At 38.2% G+C, this 17,284-nt stretch overlaps 1 protein-coding gene across 4 annotated transcripts in view; it reads left to right on the forward strand.

The window, feature by feature from the left end:
* Window positions 1–17,284, forward strand: part of GCC2 (GRIP and coiled-coil domain containing 2) — a 62,291-nt gene that overhangs the window by 11,116 nt on the left and 33,891 nt on the right. For all 4 annotated transcript variants that reach the window (XM_031008188.3, XM_031008186.3, XM_031008189.3 and 1 more), the window contains 3 exons: window positions 11,655–11,759; window positions 12,326–14,797; window positions 15,508–15,580. In XM_031008188.3, coding sequence (XP_030864048.3) covers window positions 11,655–11,759; window positions 12,326–14,797; window positions 15,508–15,580 — 2,650 coding nt within the window. The remainder of the gene's footprint in view (window positions 1–11,654; window positions 11,760–12,325; window positions 14,798–15,507; window positions 15,581–17,284) is intronic.

The raw sequence follows: 17,284 nt of genomic DNA on the forward strand, positions 1-17,284 counted from the left end.
TCTCTTTACAGGGAAAGTGCATTTTTTGTGGGCAGCACATAGTCGGATTATGTTTTTTATCCTTTTAGCCAGCCTGTATCTTTTAAGAGGAGAGCTTAACTCCATTTACATGCAGTTATTAATTATATGTGAGCCTTTTTTCTGTCATATTAATGGTTTTCTGGTTGCTTTATATATTCTTTGTTCCTTTCTCTTATTGTTTGTTATAGTGGTTTGCTGTCTTTTTATGGTAGTACCATTTGAGTCCTTTCTCTTCCTTATTTGTGTGTTGCTTTACCACTGAGTTTTCTATTTGTGTGTGTTTTTATGATCATAAATGTCATCCTTTCACTTTCAGGTTTAGGACTTCTTGAACATTTCTTGTAGGTCTGGTCTAGTGGTAATGAATTCCCTCAGCTTTTGCTTGTCTGGAGAAGACTTTATTTCTCCTTCATTTATGAAGGATAATTTTGCTGATTATAGTATCTTTGTGATATGGTTTGGATTTGTGTCCCTGCCCAAATTTCATGTCAAATTGTAATCTTCAGTGTTGGAGGCGAGGCCTAGTGGGAAGTGACTGGATCATGGGGATGAACCTGAACTTCCTCCTTGCTTTTCTCATGATAGTGAGTGACTTCTCACGAGATGTGGTTGTTTAAAAGTGTGTAGCATTTTCGCCTTCACTCTCTTCCTCCTGCTCCGACCCTGTAAGATGTGCCTCCTTCCTCTTTGCCTTCTGCTATGATTGTAAGTTTCCTGAGGCCTCCCCAGCCATGCTTCCTATGCAGCTTGAAGAACCATGAGCCAATTTAATCTCTTTTCTTTATAAATTACCCAGGCTCAGATAGTTCTTTACAGCAGTGCAAGATCAGACTAATACACTTTGGCTGGGAGTTTTTCCTTCAGCATTTTGAATATATCATTCTCTTATCTCCAGTGAATATATTATTCTCTTTTCTCTTCTCTTTTCTCTGGGTCTGTAAGCTTCCTACTGAGAAACCTGCTGTAAGTCTGATGGGGGTTCCTTTATAGGTGACTAGATGCTTTTCTCTTTGCTGAATTTTTTTTTTTCCTCTTTGCTGTTTTTAGAATTCTCTTTGTCTTTGATTTATGGCAGTGGACTATAAATATGCCATGGAGAATACCTTTTTGCATTGTATTTGTTTGGGGATACCTGGGCCTCCTATATCTGGATATCTACCTCTCTTGCTAGACTTGGTGAGTTTTCATGTATTATTTCACTATTTCACTAAATAGGTTTTCTGGTATTTTTTGGTTTTGTTTTGTTTTCGAGGCATAGTTTCACTCTTGTGGCCCAGGCTGGAGTGCAGTGGCGCAATCTTGGCTCACTGCACCCTCCACTTCCCAGGTTCAAGTGATCCTGCCTCAGCCTCCCAAGTAGCTGGGATTACAGCCATCTGCCACCATGCCCAGCTAATTTTTTGTATTTTTAGTAGAGACGGGGTTTCACCATGTTGGCCAGGCTGGTCTGGAGCTCAGGACCTCAGGTGATCCACCTGCCTCAGCTTCCCAAAGTTCTGGGATTACAAGCATGAGCCACTGTGCCTGGCCACTAAATAGGTTTTCTTTTTTTTTTTTTTTTGAGACAGAGTCTCGCTCTTTCGCCCAGGCCGGACTGCAGTGGCCTATCTCGGCTCACTGCAAGCTCCACCTCCCGGGTTCACACCATTCTCCTGCCTCAGCCTCCCGAGTAGCTGGGACTACAGGCACCCACCACCGCCCCCAGCTAATTTTTTTTTTGTATTTTAGTAGAGACGGGGTTTCACTCTGTTAGCCAGGATGGTCTTGATCTCCTGACCTCGTGATCCGCCCGCCTCGGCCTCCCAAAGTGCTGGGATTACAGGCGTGAGCCACCGCACCCGGCCACTAAATAAGTTTTCTAATCCTTTTGTTCTCTCTTTGCTTTGAGATACCCCAGTAATTCAAATAAATATTTGGAGGCCGGCGCAGTGGCTCACGCCTGTAATCCCAGCACTTTGGGAGGCCGAGGCGGGCAGATCATGAGGTCAGGAGATCAAGACCACCCTGGCTAACACAGTGAAACCCCGTCTCTACTAAAAAATACAAAAAAATTAGCTGGGTGTGGTGGCGGGCGCCTGTAGTCCCAGCTACTCGGGAGGCTGAGGCAGGAGAATGGCGTGAACCCGGGAGGCAGAGCTTGCAGTGAGCCAAGATCGTGCCACTGCACTCCAGCCTGGGGGGCAGAGCGAGACTCAGTCTCAAAAAAATAAATAAATAAATAAATATTTGGTCACTTTATGGAGTTGCATATGTCACAAAGACTTCGCTTCTTTTTTTTTTTTTTTTTTTTTGAGACAGAGTCTTGCTCTGTCGCCCAGACGACAGATCACGCAATGACGTGATCTCAGCTCACTGCAACCTCTACCTCCTGGGTTCAAGCGATTCTCCTGCCTCAAGCTCGTGAGTAGCTGGGATTACAGATGCCCATCACCACGCCCAGCTAATTTCTGTAATTTTAGTAGAGGCAGGGTTTCACCATGTTGGCCAGGCTGGTCTTGAACTCATGACCTCAGATGATCCACCTGCCTCGGCCTCCCAAAGTGCTGGGATTACAGGCATGAGCCAGCGCACCTGGCCAACTTTGCTCATTTTTAAAAATTCTTTTACCCTTTTTTTTTTTTTGAATATATCAGAAAAAAAAGACCTGTCTTTAAGTTCTGACATTCTTTCTTTTGCTTGATCTAGTCCATTGTTGAAGCTTTTGAATGTATTTTGTTTTTTATTCTATGAATTCTTCAGTTCTAGAATTTCTATGTGGTTCTTTTTTTCTGATATCTATTCTCTGGTAAATTTGTCATTCATATCCTGAATTGTTTTTCTGATTTCTTTGTATTGTTTTTTGGAAACTTTTTGTATCTCACTGAGCTCCTTTAGTATCGAAATTTTGAATTCTTTTTCCAGGATCTTATGAATTTCTTTTAGATTGAGATCTGTTGCTAGAGAATTATTGTGTTCCTTTGGAGATGTCATATTTCCATACTTTTTAATGTTTTCTATGTCCTTTACCTTGATATCTGTGCATCTGGTGTAATAGTCACTTTTTCCAGTTTTTTTAATTTACTTTTGTAGGGAAGAACTTTTTCCTGAAGATGTATCTTTAGTATTGCTTGGGTAGAGCACAGTGGCTTTGATTCTAGGTGGGTGCAATAGCGTAGGATCAGTATGACTTATTTGGCTGTAAACAGCATCAGTGGTGTCTGTGATTTCATCAGTGACTTAGGGTGCAGTTGTTAGTGGAGGCTGTGGTAAAGTTCTGCTGGCGCCTGGAATGCCAAGTAGGCCAGTCTTCAGGTCGCAGTGGTGGTAGGTGTGGATTGAGCATGCCTGTCCCTGGGCCCCAGAGTGTGTCTGCTGGCACCAGTGTTAGCAGGCCAATTCTTGAGCCTCCAGGTAGCTTGATCAGGTGCTGGGAATGGCAGCAGTGGGCCAGGCTGTTGGGTGGGTTCTTGAGCCCCTGGGCAGTGGATGTAGCATGGGAAATGGCAACAGCAGTGGTGGGACAACCCTCTGGGTCCTAACTGATCAGCATTGGTTTTGGCAGTGACTGTGATTTGTTGATTGGGCCAGTCTCCATATCCACAGGTGGTGCATGGCAATGAGTGCCAGCTGTGGTGGTAGCAGCAGGTTAAGTGGGCCCTATCTCAGGCCCCAGGTTGAGTGCGCAGGTGCCACTGGTAATGGACTGGGCTGGACAATACCTAGTCCCCTGGACATTGCTCTCAGGTACTGGTAGGGGCTGGAGCCAGGACAGGCTGTGTGCCCTTAGGTTCCTCCGTGGTGCGTAAAGATGCCGGCTGTGGTTTGTAAGGGTGGGGTGAGTGTCCCAGGCCACCAGCAGAATGTTCAGGTGGAGACAGCAGCATGTTGTGTCGCTGCTACTGAGGAGAGTGAAGTTGCTTCCCCTGGGAGCAGCCATAGGTAGGCAGCATCACCTGTGCATCGGCCCACAGCGGTCTTTAGCCACAGCAGCTGCAGGCAGTGGAATTTGTCCTCAGGGTTCATGAGAATGCTCAGCCACCCCTCTGCATGGTTAGAAGGGGCAAGATTGCCACCTGTGCTGCCACCTCAGCCCAGGTTGCCGGGCAAGACATAATCCAGTGGAGTGGAGGCCATGGCACTGTGCTGCCACTTTTCAAAACTCAGGGGCTTGTGGGGACAGCGTGAGCTCTCTGGAGCAATGCCTTCATGCAGCTTTCAGGAAACTCCCTTTGTGAGTCTTGGGACCCACAGGGGTCAAGGGACCCTTCTATGGCTAGGATTGTAGAAGTCTGCAACAGGAATGTGGACAGCTGAGAGTCTCTCATTTAGCCTTTCTGAGCATTGGGGAATTTCTCTCTTCTCCCAGCCAACTGTAGCTGAGCAGGCTGCCTTGCTTCCTTCTCTTTCCTTATGTTTTAGGCCATTTTTGCATTGCTATGAAGAAATACCAGAGGTCTATGGGAAAAATGGAAGGATGGAAGGAAGGAGGGAGGGAGGGAGACGGGAGGGATGGAGACCTGAGACTGGGTAATTAATAAGAAAAGAGGTTTAATTGGTTCATCGTTCTGCAGGCTGTTCAGGAAGCATAGTTTTGACATCTGCTTGGCTTCTAGGGAGGCCTCCAGGAGCTTTTATTTATGGCAGAAGGCAAAGGGGAAGCAGGCACGTCACATGGCGAAAGCAGGAGCAAGTGAGAGAGCACTGTGGGAAGAGGTGCCACACACTTTAAACAACCAAATCTTGTGAACTCAGAGTGAGAGCTCACTTTTCACCAAGGGAATGGCCCAAGCCATTCGTGAGGAATCCACCCCCATCATCCAAACACCTCCCACCAGACCCCACTGCCAACATTGGAGATTACATTTCAACATGAGATTTGGGTGGGGACAAATTTCCAAACTGTATCACCTTAAGGTGTTTTCCGTCACTTCTCTGTTGAATTTGTGTTCTCTCTTGGATGATCTATATGTATGTAATTATCTGCTCACTATTTTGGTTCATAGTGGAGGAGGTAAGTAAGAGATGCCTCTAATCAGCCACCTTTTGAAGCCCTCTCCTAACCTTGATCTCAGAGTATTGATTTTTTGAAAACCTTTTATTTCAATAGTTTTTGGGGTACAAGAGGTTTTTTGTTACATGGATGAATTATATAGTGGTGAAGTCTGAGATTTTAGTGCACCCATCACCAGAGTAGTGAACATTATACCTACTGTGTAGTTTTTTATCCCTAGCTCCCCTTCCACCCTCCCTCTTTTGAGTCTCTAACATCCATTATATTACTCTGTATGGCTTTGCATACTCATCGCTTAGCTCCTACTTATAAGTTGGAATATATATGGTTTTTGGTTTTACTTCATTTAGAATAGTGGCCTCTAGCTCCATCCAAGTTGCCTAAAAACACATTATTTCATTCCTTTTTATGGCTGAGTAGTATTCTATAAGTCATTTTGGATTGCTGGATTGAATGATAGATCTATGTTTAGCTCTTTAAGGTATCTCCATACTGTTTTCCATAGAAGTTGTACTAATTTGCATTCCCACCAGCGGTGTATAACTGTTCCCTTTTCCCCACATCCACGCAAACATCTGTTGTTTTTGACTTTTTTTGAAACATAGTCTCTCTCTGTCGCCCAGGCCGGGGTGCAGTGGTACAATCTCGGCTCACCGCAACCTCTGCTTCCCAGGTTCAAGCTGTTCTCCCTCAGTCTCCTGTGTAGCTGGGATTAAGGTGGTATCTCACTGTGGCTTTAAGTTGCATTTCCCTGATGATTATGATGTTGAGCATTTTTTAATATGTTTGTTGGCCATTTTTATATATCCTTTTCAGAAATGTCTATTCATGTCCTTTGCCCACTTTTTAATGGGATTATTTGGGGTTTTTTATTGCTGATTTGTTGAGTCCTTGTAGATTCTGGATACTAGTCCTTTGTCAGATGCGTAGTTTGCAAATATTTTCTCCCATTGTGTGAGTGGTCTCTACTCTGTTGATTATTTCTTTTGCTGTGCAGAAGCTAATTAAAAAGTTTAGTTTTTATTTCAGTAGCTTTTGGGGTATAAGCAATTAAACCAAAAAGTTTAATTAGGTCCCATTTATTTGTTTTTGTTTTTTGTTACATTTGCTTTTGAGCTATTAATCATGAATTCTTTGCCTAGGCCAGGTTATTGATTTAATATTATAACATGTTATCCTGACCACTCAAGTCTGAGAAGGTAACAATTTAAGAAAATTATTTTGGGAGTGATGTTAACAGGTGTTCATCCCTTACTCAACTGCTACAAGTAAGTTCTCTATTTTAGAAGACTCATATAGCAATATAATAATATGTTCTCTACATTTCTAGAAAACTGAAAAGGCTTTCTTGCTAAGTTATATCACTTTTTTGGGAAAGTACACTGGAAAAACATAGCTTTTAATAGAAACTTTTATGTTCTTTATATAACGTGTTAAAATGTATGTCCTTACAAGTTTAAATTATGACTAAAACTTCTGGTAGACATCTTCTAGTGCATTAAAATACAATCTTAGTTTCATTGCAAACCTCACACGTTTGACTTTTAAAGAAGGACTAAGGAACCATATTTCTCATGTCAAAATTTGAGGTGCACAGTATTACGGTTAATATTTATGCTGCTTCTAAATGCAAGAAGCATGAAAAGATTTCATGTTAAGATACTTGAATTTCTAGTCCATATCACTGTTAATAATTTCTCTTTTAAGCTGAAATCAAATTTGTATTTCCTAAGAAATTCTGTCCATTCTGTGCTTCTCGTTTTTAAGGTTTTTTTTTTAATAGTTGTTTGCATTTAGCCTGTATATATAGATCTCCTAAAATTAATTTATTTAGACTTCCGATACTTACCAATCAGAAGTTTATATTGCAATACTTATATATAATGTGAAAAAACTAATTTTAAAATTCAGATTGTTTTAACCAAAGTCATATGCACATAATTTTTTATACTAAATTCTAAATAACTTATAATACCCAATAACTTCTGAAAATTATCTCTGTATTTCTAAATAATACGCCTATACTACTGTTACTTGATTTATCAGTTCTAAAACTTCCTGTTACAACAGATGAAAATCTAGCTGTCTTTCACCACCCCTTCTACTTTCCAAATGATCAAACAGATTAAATAATCTTTGTTTTATCTTTATTCCTGGTACCTGGCTTCTGTCTTCCTGTACTTTTGGGCAGGCTTTTTGTGATGATCCTATGAACCTCTACACTGCTTACTTGTATTGGCCCCCTGTTCTTTGCTAGGTCACATGTCATTCACTCTCCGGGTTGACCGTCTCATTTTGGTAGAGCACATTCTTCTGTAACTTCCTAAGAATAAATACATGTAGGTAAATTTTTGTATTGTCTTGTATTTAAATATTCCTTTATTCTACTCTCATGTTTGAATGATAGCTGTAACTTGATATAGAACTCTGAATTTTTCTACATCTGTTTTGTTTTTGTTTTCTTAAATAATAAAGTTTTTAAATTAGTATTATTTCATCTAAGAAGTTTAGACATAGCAGTTCTCAGGCTGGTGCAGTCTTCCAGTGATGTCATCAGGACCCAGACACTCTTCATCTCTGTGCTCCTGCATCCTCATCCTGTTGATCTGAAAAATCAGGGGTTTTAGGTTTTACCTTTTATACTGTCTGTAGAAAAGGCAGGCAAGAAAGAATGTGTTGATTATGGAAGTTGAAGGAGACAGTCTATAGAGTATGCCACGAAACTTTCTAGAATGCTCATCTAGATTTATATTTGCAATAGAGTTTTTCCTTTTTCTCAGTAGAGTTTTTCCTTTTGTCTAAGAAAAAATGTCATTCACTTTTAATTTTTCCATCGTATTAAAATTTCTATTTGATGTTAAATATTTCATTTCAAAGAGCTCATTCTTGATATATGAATATTCTTTTTTCATCTTATTTAAAGATTCAGCAAGTTCTATAATCTTTCTGAGCCAATAAATTTATGCTGTCTTGGACTTTACTTCTGCCTCCTTTGCATTGTCTCCATTTCCTTCCAATTTAATTATTTGTGATATAATCACATGTGAACCCCCCCAAAAGCTAGGATCTTTAAAATAATAGACATCTTACAGTGTAATCCTCACCCCCTTGCTACTCCACCCCCCCTAGTTTCCCACACCCCAGGAAACCATAATCCTAAGTCCCATGTTCATCATTCCTTTTCCTTTTATAAAGTTTTATTGCATTTATAAGTATCATTTTATAATTTTTTTCATTTTAGTTTTTAACTTCGCTAAAAGGGTATCATGTTGTTTGTAATGTATTAGGACTTTTTGCACGTAATATTTTTCTAAAGCTCATCTGTATCATTGCATGCCACCATGCTGCTATAGAGTATGACACTGTATTACAATAACAGTTCATTCATGAACTAGACTGTTAATGGATGTTGGGGTTGTGCCAAGATTTATGCGCTGTACATCTCCTTTATAAATGTGCAAAGGATTCTTAATAAGTAAACAGGTGGAATCTTTGCATCAAAAGTTACATGAAGGTTCAACCTCAGGAGATAGTGCCAAACCACTATTAAGTATTTGAAATAACTTCTGCCAGCAATATACAAGGAATGCTATGGAACCATATCCTCTCCAGCACTAGGTATTGTCATACATTTTTATTTTTGCCAATCAAATAGGTGTGAAATGATAGATCATGTGGTCTGGATTGAGAGTATTCTTTTTGTGTATAACATCCATTTTCTTCTTTTTTTTTTTTTTAAGATGGAGTCTTGCTCTGTCGCCAGGCTGGAGTGCAGTGGCATGATCTCAGCTCACTGCAACCTCTGCCTTCCAGGTTCAAGCGATTCCTCTGTCCCAGCCTCCCAAATAGCTGGGATTACAGGCACATGCCACCACGCCCAGCTAATTTTTTGTATTTTGATAGAGACAGGATTTCACCATGTTGGCCAACACAGTCTTGATCTCCTGACCTCGTGACCCGCCCACCTCAGCCTCCCAAAGTGCTGGGATTACAGGCATCAGTCACCACACCCGGCCAACATCCATTTTCTTAATGGGCCAGTGGGTTTCTTACTGGTTTGTAGAATTTTTTAAAATACATATTTGTTGTTATTTTTGTTGTTTGTGTGGTAAATATCTTCTCCCAGCTTATGTTTTCCTTTTTATTTATTTATTTTTTGAGACAGAGTCTCGCTGTGTCACCCAGGCTGGAGTGCAATGGGGCAATCCCGGCTTATTGCAAGCTCCATCTCCCGGGTTCACACCATTCTTCTGCCTCAGCCTCCCGAGTAGCTGGGGGTACAGGCGCCCACCACCATACCCGACTAATTTTTTGTATTTTTAGTAGAGATGGGGTTTCACTATGTTAGCCAGGATGGTCTCGATCTCCTGACCTCATGATCCGCCTGCCTCAACCTCCCAAAATGCTGGGATTACAGGCATGAGCTACCTGCACCCGGCCAGCTTATGGTTTCTTGAGTTTAAAGCTGTGTTTTTGACATTTAAATCTTAATCCATCTGGAGTTTATTTGTTTATAATATGGTATGAAGTCTTTTTTAATATCAATAACTTTTTCAACCTTAATTATTGAATAGTCTTTCTCCATTAATCTAGTATTATGGTTAAAAATATGTTTGCATTTGTCTGAACTTGTTTTCCATTGGTTGTCTGTGCCTTTGCTGATACTATATTGTCTTTATTATTTTTCTATAGCCTTATAGTAAATCATGATATCTAGGAGAGTAAGTCCTCTCTTTGTTCTCTTCAAAAGTATCCTGGCTATTCTTGGTTTTTTACTTTCCCATATACGTTTAGAATTTTGTCATATTCCATTAAAAACTTCATTGCGATTAATTGGAATTGCGTGGAATCTGTAGTTTTATAATTTCCCCTGTGGAACTCGCCTTCACACATCTTTTGGTAAAGTTTTTCCTAGACTCTTGATATTCTTTGATACCATTGTAAATGCTGTCTTCTTTGTAATTATATTTTCTAAATATTTGCTACTAGTATCCAAAAATGGAACTGACTTTGTATATTAATCCTATATCTACTTTGTGAAACTCTGTTGTTTCTAATTACCTATAGATTCTTCTAGATTTTTTATATAAACAGTCATACCATCTGAAAAACCATTTCTTTTTTAATCTTTATGCCTCATGTCTTATTTTTTTATTTATTTTTGAGACAGAGCCTCGCCTGTTACCTAGGCTCAAACATGATCCTCCCACTTGCATCTCCCAAAGTGTTGGGATTGCAGGCATGAGCCACTACTCCTGGCCACCTCCTGTCTTTTTAAAGCTTTATTTTACAGGCTAGGGTATTTAATACAATGTTGATTAGCAATAGTGATAGTGTACTAATGTTTTATTTAGGATTTTTGCATTTAGATTTGTCATATAATGGGTCTTTGATTTTTCCTTTCTGTAAGTACTTGGATATTGGTTTAAAGTTATGCTGATTTTATAGAATAACTTGGGGATTATTCTTGCTTTTTATTTTGTCTGAACGAGTTTGTATGAAATTGGGATCTGTCCCTTGAAAATTTGATAGAACTCACCTTAAAAACCATCTATTCCTCCTGTTTTCTTTGGTGGACAATTTTTAACTATTTGATTTTTAAATATAGTATTATGCTTCTTAAATTTTTTGTGACTCAGTAAAGCTTTATTTTTAAAGGAATTGTTATCCATTTCCATTGAGTTTTCATTATTATTGACAAATAGTTATTCATAATAATTTTCTTTTTCTTTTTTTTTTTTTGACACATAGTCTTGCTCTGTCACCCAGGCTGGAGTACAGTGGAGTGATCTTGGCTCGCTGCAACCCCCACCTCCTGGATTCAAGCAATTCTCCTGCCTTAGCCTCCAGGGTAGCTGGGACTACAGGCACCCACCACCACACCCAGCTAATTTTCTTTGTATTTTTTAGTAGAGACAGAGTTTCACCATATTGCCCAGGCTGGTCTTGAACTCCTGACCTCAAGTGATCTGCCCACCTCTGCCTCCCAAAGTGCTAGGATTACAGGCGTGAGCCACCATCCCCGACTTACGTAGATGTGCTTCCTTTTACACTGTATTATTTTTTGGAACTTCTGTCTTTTGATCAGTTTTACTAAAAGGTGTCTATTTTGATAGCTGTGTTAAAAGAGCTGACTCTTGGCTTATTGATTTTTTTTTTCCATCTCATTAATTTCCTCTTTAATTTCTGCAGAGAATAACCTGTCTCTGAGGGAGGAAGGACATAGATTATTTCTTGCTTACTCTCTGACTGGTCCCTATTCAGATTGTTGACCAATCACCAATTTTTGAGCCCCACACATGACACCTCCCTCAACAATATCTGTTGCCTCCAATTCTGAGCATTTCAGTTCTGCAGAATATTTGCCAGGTTCTCATGTGTTTCCTTGTGCAGGTCCTTAGGTTATAGCTTTCTTCCTGCTTCTAATTCAGTTCATCCTCCTCCGTAATTCAGTTTTCCAAAGATGTGTTGAAATTTCTCTTATCCTTATATCTTCTCTCCTTTTCTCTTTGCTCAATGTGTTCTACCTTTTAAAATCTCTTATTCTCACTTCAGTGTGTTTTGAAAAGGTCAGGAGATAATTACGCATGTGGTCAATCCACCATTTTTTAACCCCAGGCAAATAAATCTTGTTCTAAAATAGGCATTAACTGAACGTCTGGATGCTCTTCTTCTGGAAAAAGCAGAGACCGAGCAACGGTGTCTTTCTCTGAAAAAGGAAAATATAAAAATGAAGCAAGAGGTTGAGGTAAGTCAATATTTTAGTGTTCTTTTCTTTTTTATTAACATATAGTGTAGTCATTAATTTTAGAGGTAAGACTTTAAAAAGCATCTAATCTGATTAATATTTTATAATATAAACAAAGAAACCGAGATTGAGATTTTAAAAGAAAAATAACTGAATCACCTAACTATACAGCAACAGAGGTGACATTTACTTTTGTTGCATTATCTTTTTTATAGCTATAATGCCATCTTTACTAAAAGCGAAAAAAAGTAAGTTGATTTTCACACATGACTAAATACCATTATCTCTTTAGTTCTACGGCATTCAGAGGCATTTCTTGCCTATTTCTTGCCTATTAGGTCTGAGCTAATTTGAGTAATAGATTTAATATTGTAGATATATATTGTCATACTTTAGATAGGCAGCACCTAAGGAGAGTTATTGGAATATCAGTATCATGTTTCTCCAAATACATTTCTGCTCATTTACTTTTCTCTCTACTTAGCTTGTGGCTAATATTTTTCCTAAGGTCAGAGGCTCCTTTTGTCTTACTTAAATAATTTATGTGTGCTTATTTTTTGTAATAGGATTCTGTAACAAAGATGGGAGATGCACATAAGGAGTTGGAACAATCACATATAAACTATGTGAAAGAAATTGAAAATTTGAAAAATGAGTTGATGGCAGTATGTTCCAAATACAGTGAAGACAAAGCTAACTTACAAAAGCAACTGGAAGAAGCAATGAATACGCAATTAGAACTTTCAGAACAACTTAAATTTCAGAACAACTCTGAAGATAATGTTAAAAAACTACAAGAAGAGATTGAGAAAATTAGGCCAGGCTTTGAGGAGCAAATTTTATATCTGCAAAAGCAATTAGACGCTACCACTGATGAAAAGAAGGAAACAGTTACTCAACTCCAAAATATCATTGAGGCCAATTCTCAGCATTACCAAAAAAATATTAATAGTTTGCAGGAAGAGCTTTTACAGTTGAAAGCTATACACCAAGAAGAGGTGAAAGAATTGATGTGCCAGATTGAAGCATCAGCTAAGGAACATGAAGCAGAGATAAATAAGTTGAACGAGCTAAAAGAGAACTTAGTAAAACAATGTGAGGCAAGTGAAAAGAACATCCAGAAGAAATATGAATGTGAGTTAGAAAATTTAAGGAAAGCCACCTCAAATGCAAACCAAGACAATCAGATATGTTCTATTCTCTTGCAAGAAAATACATTTGTAGAACAAGTAGTAAATGAAAAAGTCAAACACTTAGAAGATACCTTAAAAGAACTTGAATCTCAACACAGTATCTTAAAAGATGAGGTAACTTATATGAATAATCTTAAGTTAAAACTTGAAATGGATGCTCAACATATAAAGGATGAGTTTTTTCATGAACGGGAAGACTTAGAGTTTAAAATTAATGAATTATTACTAGCTAAAGAAGAACAGGGCTGTGTAATTGAAAAATTAAAATCTGAGCTAGCAGGTTTAAATAAACAGTTTTGCTATACTGTAGAACAGCATAACAAAGAAGTACAGAGTCTTAAGGAACAACATCAAAAAGAAATATCAGAACTAAATGAGACATTTTTGTCAGATTCAGAAAAAGAAAAATTAACATTAATGTTTGAAATACAGGGTCTTAAGGAACAGTGTGAAAACCTACAGCAAGAAAAGCAAGAAGCAATTTTAAATTATGAGACTTTACGAGAGATTATGGAAATTTTACAAACAGAACTGGGGGAATCTGCTGGAAAAATAAGTCAAGAGTTTGAATCAATGAAGCAACAGCAAGCATCTGATGTTCATGAACTGCAGCAGAAGCTCAGAACTGCTTTTACTGAAAAAGATGCCCTTCTCGAAACTGTGAATCGCCTCCAGGGAGAAAATGAAAAGTTACTATCTCAACAAGAATTGGTACCAGAACTTGAAAATACCATAAAGAACCTTCAAGAAAAGAATGGAGTATACTTACTTAGTCTCAGTCAAAGAGATACCATGTTAAAAGAATTAGAAGGAAAGATAAATTCTCTTACTGAGGAAAAAGATGATTTTATAAATAAACTGAAAAATTCCTATGAAGAAATGGATAATTTCCATAAGAAATGTGAAAGGGAAGAAAGATTGATTCTTGAACTTGGGAAGAAAGTAGAGCAAACAACCCAGTACAACAGTGAACTAGAACAAAAGGTAAATGAATTAACAGGAGGACTAGAGGAGACTTTAAAAGAAAAGGATCAAAATGACCAAAAACTAGAAAAACTTATGGTTCAAATGAAAGTTCTCTCTGAAGACAAAGAAGTATTGTCAGCTGAAGTGAAGTCTCTTTATGAGGAAAACAATAAACTCAGTTCAGAAAAAAAACAGCTGAGTAGGGATTTGGAGGTTTTTTTGTCTCAAAAAGAAGATGTTATCCTTAAAGAACATATTACTGAATTAGAAAAGAAACTTCAGTTAATGGTTGAAGAGCAAGATAATTTAAATAAACTGCTTCAAAATGAGCAAGTTCAGAAGTTATTTGTTAAAACTCAGTTGTATGGTTTTCTTAAAGAAATGGGGTCAGAAGTTTCAGAAGACAGTGAAGAGAAAGATGTTGTTAACGTCCTACAGGCAGTCGGTGAATCCTTGGCAAAAATAAATGAGGAAAAATGCAACCTGGCTTTTCAGCGTGATGAAAAAGTATTAGAGTTAGAAAAAGAGATTAAGTGCCTTCAAGAAGAGAGTGTAGTTCAGTGTGAAGAACTTAAGTCTTTATTGAGAGACTATGAGCAAGAGAAAGTTCTCTTAAGGAAAGAGTTAGAAGAAATACAGTCAGAAAAAGAGGCCCTGCAGTCTGATCTTCTAGAAATGAAGAATGCTAATGAAAAAACAAGGCTTGAAAATCAGAATCTTTTAATTCAAGTTGAAGAAGTATCTCAAACATGTAGCAAAAGTGAAATCCATAATGAAAAAGAAAAGTGTTTTATAAAGGAACATGAAAACCTAAAGCCACTACTAGAACAAAAAGAATCAGAATTACGAGATAGGAGAGCAGAGTTGATACTATTAAAGGTACCATTCATTTGAATTCTATTGTTTCAAATAAATTCTTAGTTCAACTCTAAAATATATATGTTAAACATTTTTACACCTTGACGTCAAAAGTAAATTTTTACCATTTAAGCTCAAGTGGCAACTTTCTGAAAAGTGCATTAGACATTTCCATGTTGTATGTCCAGTTTATTACATTTATTTTTGGGGAGTTTTAGATACTTTTAAAATCTTGAGTTTATAGAAGATTAAATGATTAGGGGTTTAAATGTCTTGATCAGAAGTTTATTAGTCACTAGCAAAACAACTAAACATGAAAAAACTTGAGTTTCATTCTCGTGTGATATGCTTAGTTATTTTTTGTAAAGAGCACTTTTAAGTAAGAGAGCTGTGGTGGTATTGCTAAAATTTTAGGGTTTTCTTTAAAAATTAAAGATTAAAAATCGTTTAATCTTTTCCTTATTACACATGTATTTAATGTATCAGGTTGTTTATCTTGGCCTTGGTTACTACTTTTTTTTTTTAATAGTAAATGCCACATGCATAGTAAGGTCAGTATTAATTTTCTGGTCTAACAAGGGAAAATCTGTTGACCAAATTGGTTTCTGTAGGAATTCTCTTTGATAGTGATTTTCTTATGCTTAACATGATGGCCAGTTCATTATGGAAAATGAATTCTGATTCTGGTTTTTGTTTTGTTTTGTGTTTTTTTTTCCCCCTGTAAAATCTAGGATTCCTTAGCGAAATCACCTTCTGTAAAAAATGATCCTCTGTCTTCAGTAAAAGAGTTGGAAGAAAAAATAGGTAACTATGATTTTGCAGATGTTGTCACAATTAATTAGACAGATTCTTGTCAGTGTTAGAATAGATTGGGAAATATAGTAGCCAAATAATGAGTTGTTAAAAACACAGTTCGTAGCTGTCTTTTCCTCGAGCTCACATTCTTGCCCCTCTTAACACCTGTTTGCCTTCTCTTTCAAAAGTGTTACTTTCTATTGTTTAACCCAAGCAAGATTGGTGTGATTTATAAATGGCTTCCTGATTTATTTTGGATTTTTCATTCATTTAGCAAATTTTATTTAAATGCCCAACTATTCTAGACCCTGGTGATAGAAAAGTGGTTGAGGTACAGACCATGTGCTCAAAGATCTCACTGTTGTTTGAGGTGTGGACAGGATACAGTACTAACAGCATAGGAACTTAACACTGTTTTGAGTTAAAAAAAAAAAAAAAAAAAGCAGTGTAGAATAGGGTTTTCAGCCAAGTCTTGAAGAATGAGAAATTTTACACAGGAAGAAAGGTATTCTAGGAAGAAGGAAGAGCAGGTGCTTGTAGGTTGACATATAGCATACATCAAGGCACGTACTAGGAAGTTCCTGGAGAGGTAGGAGCCTGATCATAAACACACTAGTATGATTGATGTGCAGAGGAGTTAGGACTTTATCTTATCCATTTATTCCTCACAGTAACATTATAGGATAGCTCTTTTATTCCCATATAAGAATCAGGAAACGAAGACTTAGAAGTATGTAATGTGCCAATGATCCCTGAATTTAGTGCCCTATTAGATTAGGGTAAGGGAAATTGAAGAGTTTAGAATGACTCCCAGTTGTCTATAATGGGTGATTGGGGCAGATTGGGATGTTCAGTTTTAGAAGTAAGTTTAAATACCAGTCCAAGTAAAGATGTTAGAATGCTATGCAAATCTGGAGTTAAGGGGAGAGAGCTAAACTAGAGATAAATACTTCTAGTTAAAGAGTGGTCATTAAAAGCCAGGAGAGGCCGAGTGCGGTGGCTCACGCCTGTAATCCCAGCACTTTGGGAGGCCTAAGCGGGCGGATCACGAGGTCAGGAGATTGAGACCATCCTGGCTAACACGGTGAAACCCCGTCTCTACTAAAAATCAAAAAAGAAAATTAGCCGGGCGTTGTGGCGGGCGCTTGTAGTCACAGCTACTCGGGAGGCTAAGGCAGGAATATGGCATGAACCCGGGAGGCAGAGCTTGCAGTGAGCCGAGATCATGCCACTGCACTCCAGCCTGGGCGACAGAGCGAGACTCCGTCTCAAAAAAATAAATAAAGCTGGGAGATTCAAATTACCAAGGGAGTATAGCCAAAAGATGGAGACCAGAGACATTTTTCCATTCATGTAAACATAGAGAAGATAGAGACAACACAGGAAATTGAGAAGGAACAGCTAGTAAGGTAGGAAAACCTGGAACATAAAATGTCTTGAAAGCTAAGGCAAGTGACATGGAAGTGAAAGAAGTGCTTCAAGAGGGAAAAAGCCATTGCTAGTGCTGCTGATGTATCAAATAAGATGAGTGCTGAGACCTGACCACTGCCTTAAGCAACATAGAGGTCAGTGTCCATGACATGCTGGAACCAGAGCTTGATTGCAGTTGGTTCTAGAAACAAATGGGGGAGGCAATGTTTGAGAGCGTATATAGACAACTCTTTTCAAGGGATTTGCTATAGGGAGAAAAAAAGCAATGGGACAAAACTAGAG

This window comes from Gorilla gorilla, chromosome 12, assembly GCF_029281585.2.
Source record: "Gorilla gorilla gorilla isolate KB3781 chromosome 12, NHGRI_mGorGor1-v2.1_pri, whole genome shotgun sequence".
In the NCBI taxonomy this organism is placed as follows: domain Eukaryota; kingdom Metazoa; phylum Chordata; class Mammalia; order Primates; family Hominidae; genus Gorilla; species Gorilla gorilla.